At 26.6% G+C, this 2953-nt stretch overlaps 1 protein-coding gene across 1 annotated transcript; it reads right to left on the bottom strand.

Annotated features, from left to right (window-relative positions):
• Window positions 140–2269, bottom strand: LOC107613810 (MLP-like protein 34). Its single transcript, XM_016315969.2, has 2 exons — window positions 1965–2269; window positions 140–672 (listed from the first exon to the last, which is right to left on the bottom strand). The coding sequence occupies exons 1-2, from the start codon at window positions 2152–2154 to the stop codon at window positions 401–403; spliced, it is 462 nt and encodes a 153-aa protein (XP_016171455.1). The 5' UTR covers window positions 2155–2269; the 3' UTR covers window positions 140–400.

Consider the following 2953-nt stretch of genomic DNA (forward strand, 5'->3'; position numbering starts at 1 on the left):
GTTTAAATTTTTAATTTAAAATAAACAAAATAATTTTAAAAATTTAACTTATGTTGCCCAAGAAAATTGATTACCTATCGTTATTCTAATTTTTATTAGACATACATAGATACTTTCAAGTTTCCACACATCCATGGCATAAACACAACCAACAAAAGAAATCATTAACGATGATGACCATACATTATACATACATACATACAATAGTTCAATCCATTCAAACGAAGGATAAACATACATGTAAGGTTGGAATTTGGAAACATACTTCCTTATTCTATTGTTCACCCAAGTTCACACTTATTATTTAATTTATATAAACACTTCCAAAACAGTCCCAAAAATCTACCCCTTATTAAATTCCAACCATGCATATAACGTGTTTCTAATTTTTTAGTAATTATTATGCCTTGAGAAGATGAGCATCCATCTCTTTAGTATTTTTGTCAAATAATTCCATGTAACCATAAGGAGCTTCGACATTATCATTAATTTTCTCATATTCAACTGTCCATTTAGCTGAAACACTTCCATTGCTGTTATCAATCTCTTGAGCGATGACCTTCAAGACTTTATACTGTTGACTTATGTCTCCATCAAAGAGAGTAAATTTGATTGTCTTGTTCTTCTCATCAACGGATTCAATTATCTCCTTGCATGTAGTTACTTTACCATCTGTTGCTTGACAATAATCAAAATTTAAAAAATTTAAAAAAAAGGGAAAAACAATTAAGGAAACCTGAGAATAATTATGTCAATTAGTCAACATAATTGCATACAAATTATGCTTGTCCTTTTGGTTGTCTTAAAATTTTGTCTTTTGTCTTGGAGACAAAATCTATCTTTTGTTTATATTTTTAGGAACTATAAAAAATACTTATAGCTCTCTTCTAATAATCTCATTCATAATAGGATTTTTAATCAAAATTCATATAATTCTCACTAATATTCACTACAAGAAAATAGAGTTATTTTAACACTTTATTTTTTAACACCATAATTAAATGTCAAAATTAATACATATTTTTGACAAATATCATAAATGTCAAATTTTCTATGTTTTCTTGATGAATAATTTGACCGTAGAAAATTACTCATCAATTTTGACACTCGTTTGTTTTCAATTTACTCCACTATTTTTCTTCTTCTTTGGCTCTGTTAATTTTGACATCACACTTCTCTCAGTTTAGGATTATACTACTCATTCTTTATCTTCAAAATCTCAAGTTATTCTTTAGTTTCAAAATCTCATCTCATTCTTTGTTAAAATTTTTTGTTGAGAATATTTTATAGTCAATAAGCGTCAAAATAAATAGTATTTTTGACAATTAATAAGTATCACAGAAAATATGTTCTCAAAATTTTCTAACAAATTATTTTTGACAGTCAATATTTATCAAAATAAGATTTAAATTTTTTTCACAATCACTTATATGTTAAAAATACTATTTTTGACAAAACTTTTATTAACATATTTTCATAGTTAAAATAGTGTCAAAATTTATTTTTTTAACAAATTTTAATTTTTTTTTACACATTATAACCCTAAAAAATAATCTATATTGTTGTAGTGATTATTTCATAGTAAGAACTTTTTTTGGTTGTAAATGGAGGGAAACTAATTAAATTTAATAAAATCTCAAATTAAATTTTTGAAAAAAGTGGTATTATCACATAATATCAAAACTTCTATAATCGAAAAATTTAAAATTTGATTCATGTTGAACTTTAATAAAAAGAATTTTAGCCTAAGATAAATAACAAAGAGAGAAAAATTCGTAAAAAAATGTATGTAAACCCAAAAGATAACTCTTACACAAAAAAAGACGTATTAAAAATATAATTGTTTATGCGACTTTTGCTATAAGTTTAGGTTTTTGAAAAAATGATATCATGGCAAATAAAAATCCGACGAGATGCTTTCTTTTAATTTACAAATTAATTCATTTAAAATTAAGCTTGATTACCTATAACATAAGTCCAGTGTTTAACCGAACCGCCGATGCTGTGCCAGTCCTCACCCTGATGCAGCTTGGTGTGATGCACTCTTTCACAAATATTTTGAACTTGGTGGAGAGATTTTGATACAAGATTAAAGAACTTTCCAGCAGGTGCATGGATCACAATTTCAATACTAAGCTTACCACTCAGTGCCATTGTCTTAAGAAGGAAACAATTATTATGAAGCAAGAAACTAGATAATACTAATATTGTAATAAAGCTAGCTAGAACATCTGATGGGAGATATTGGACAATGAGTTCAGATTTGTAGGACCTTATATAGAAAAATAAGCTACCTACTATATTGTCAGCTTGTTCCTCACTATTTATTGCACTGCTAAGAAAAAATTTTAAGGTGGAAACTCAGGTGCAGTCGACTTCATGTGAAATTGATAGTGGAAAGCCGTTAGATAAAAATTTAGTCAAATCAGTCAAATCATCTATCGGTTCTCAACTATCAACTTCACATGAAGTCGACTGCACCTGAGTTTTTAGTCGACTTCACGTGAAGTTGATAGCGGAAAGCCGTTATATGAAAATTCTATCAACTTCACGTGAAGTCGAATGCACCTGAGTTTTCACCAAATTTTAATCAACACAAAAAATAGTCAATATATGTTATTTTACTCAATGAAATTATCTAACAATGGTTAATCACTAAATTCTAATTAGGAACGCAAAATAGGTACCATCATATTTTTATAGTTTTATTTGTATTTTGATTTTATTATATGCATCATGAATTAAATTTGATTACATTATTTATAAAATTTGATTATAGTGCTTATAAAGTTTTATTACCAATGTAAATAGTATGATCATTTTGCATATCAAAATTTCTATAAATAGATCATATTATTGGTGTTTGATTGATGATTGATTTTGATATTTCTATAATTTTTTTAACACATTCGAGAGATAGAAAAAAATATTAGAAGACTAATATCTATTATTA

This window comes from Arachis ipaensis, chromosome B08 (assembly GCF_000816755.2).
Source record: "Arachis ipaensis cultivar K30076 chromosome B08, Araip1.1, whole genome shotgun sequence".
In the NCBI taxonomy this organism is placed as follows: Eukaryota; Viridiplantae; Streptophyta; class Magnoliopsida; order Fabales; family Fabaceae; genus Arachis; species Arachis ipaensis.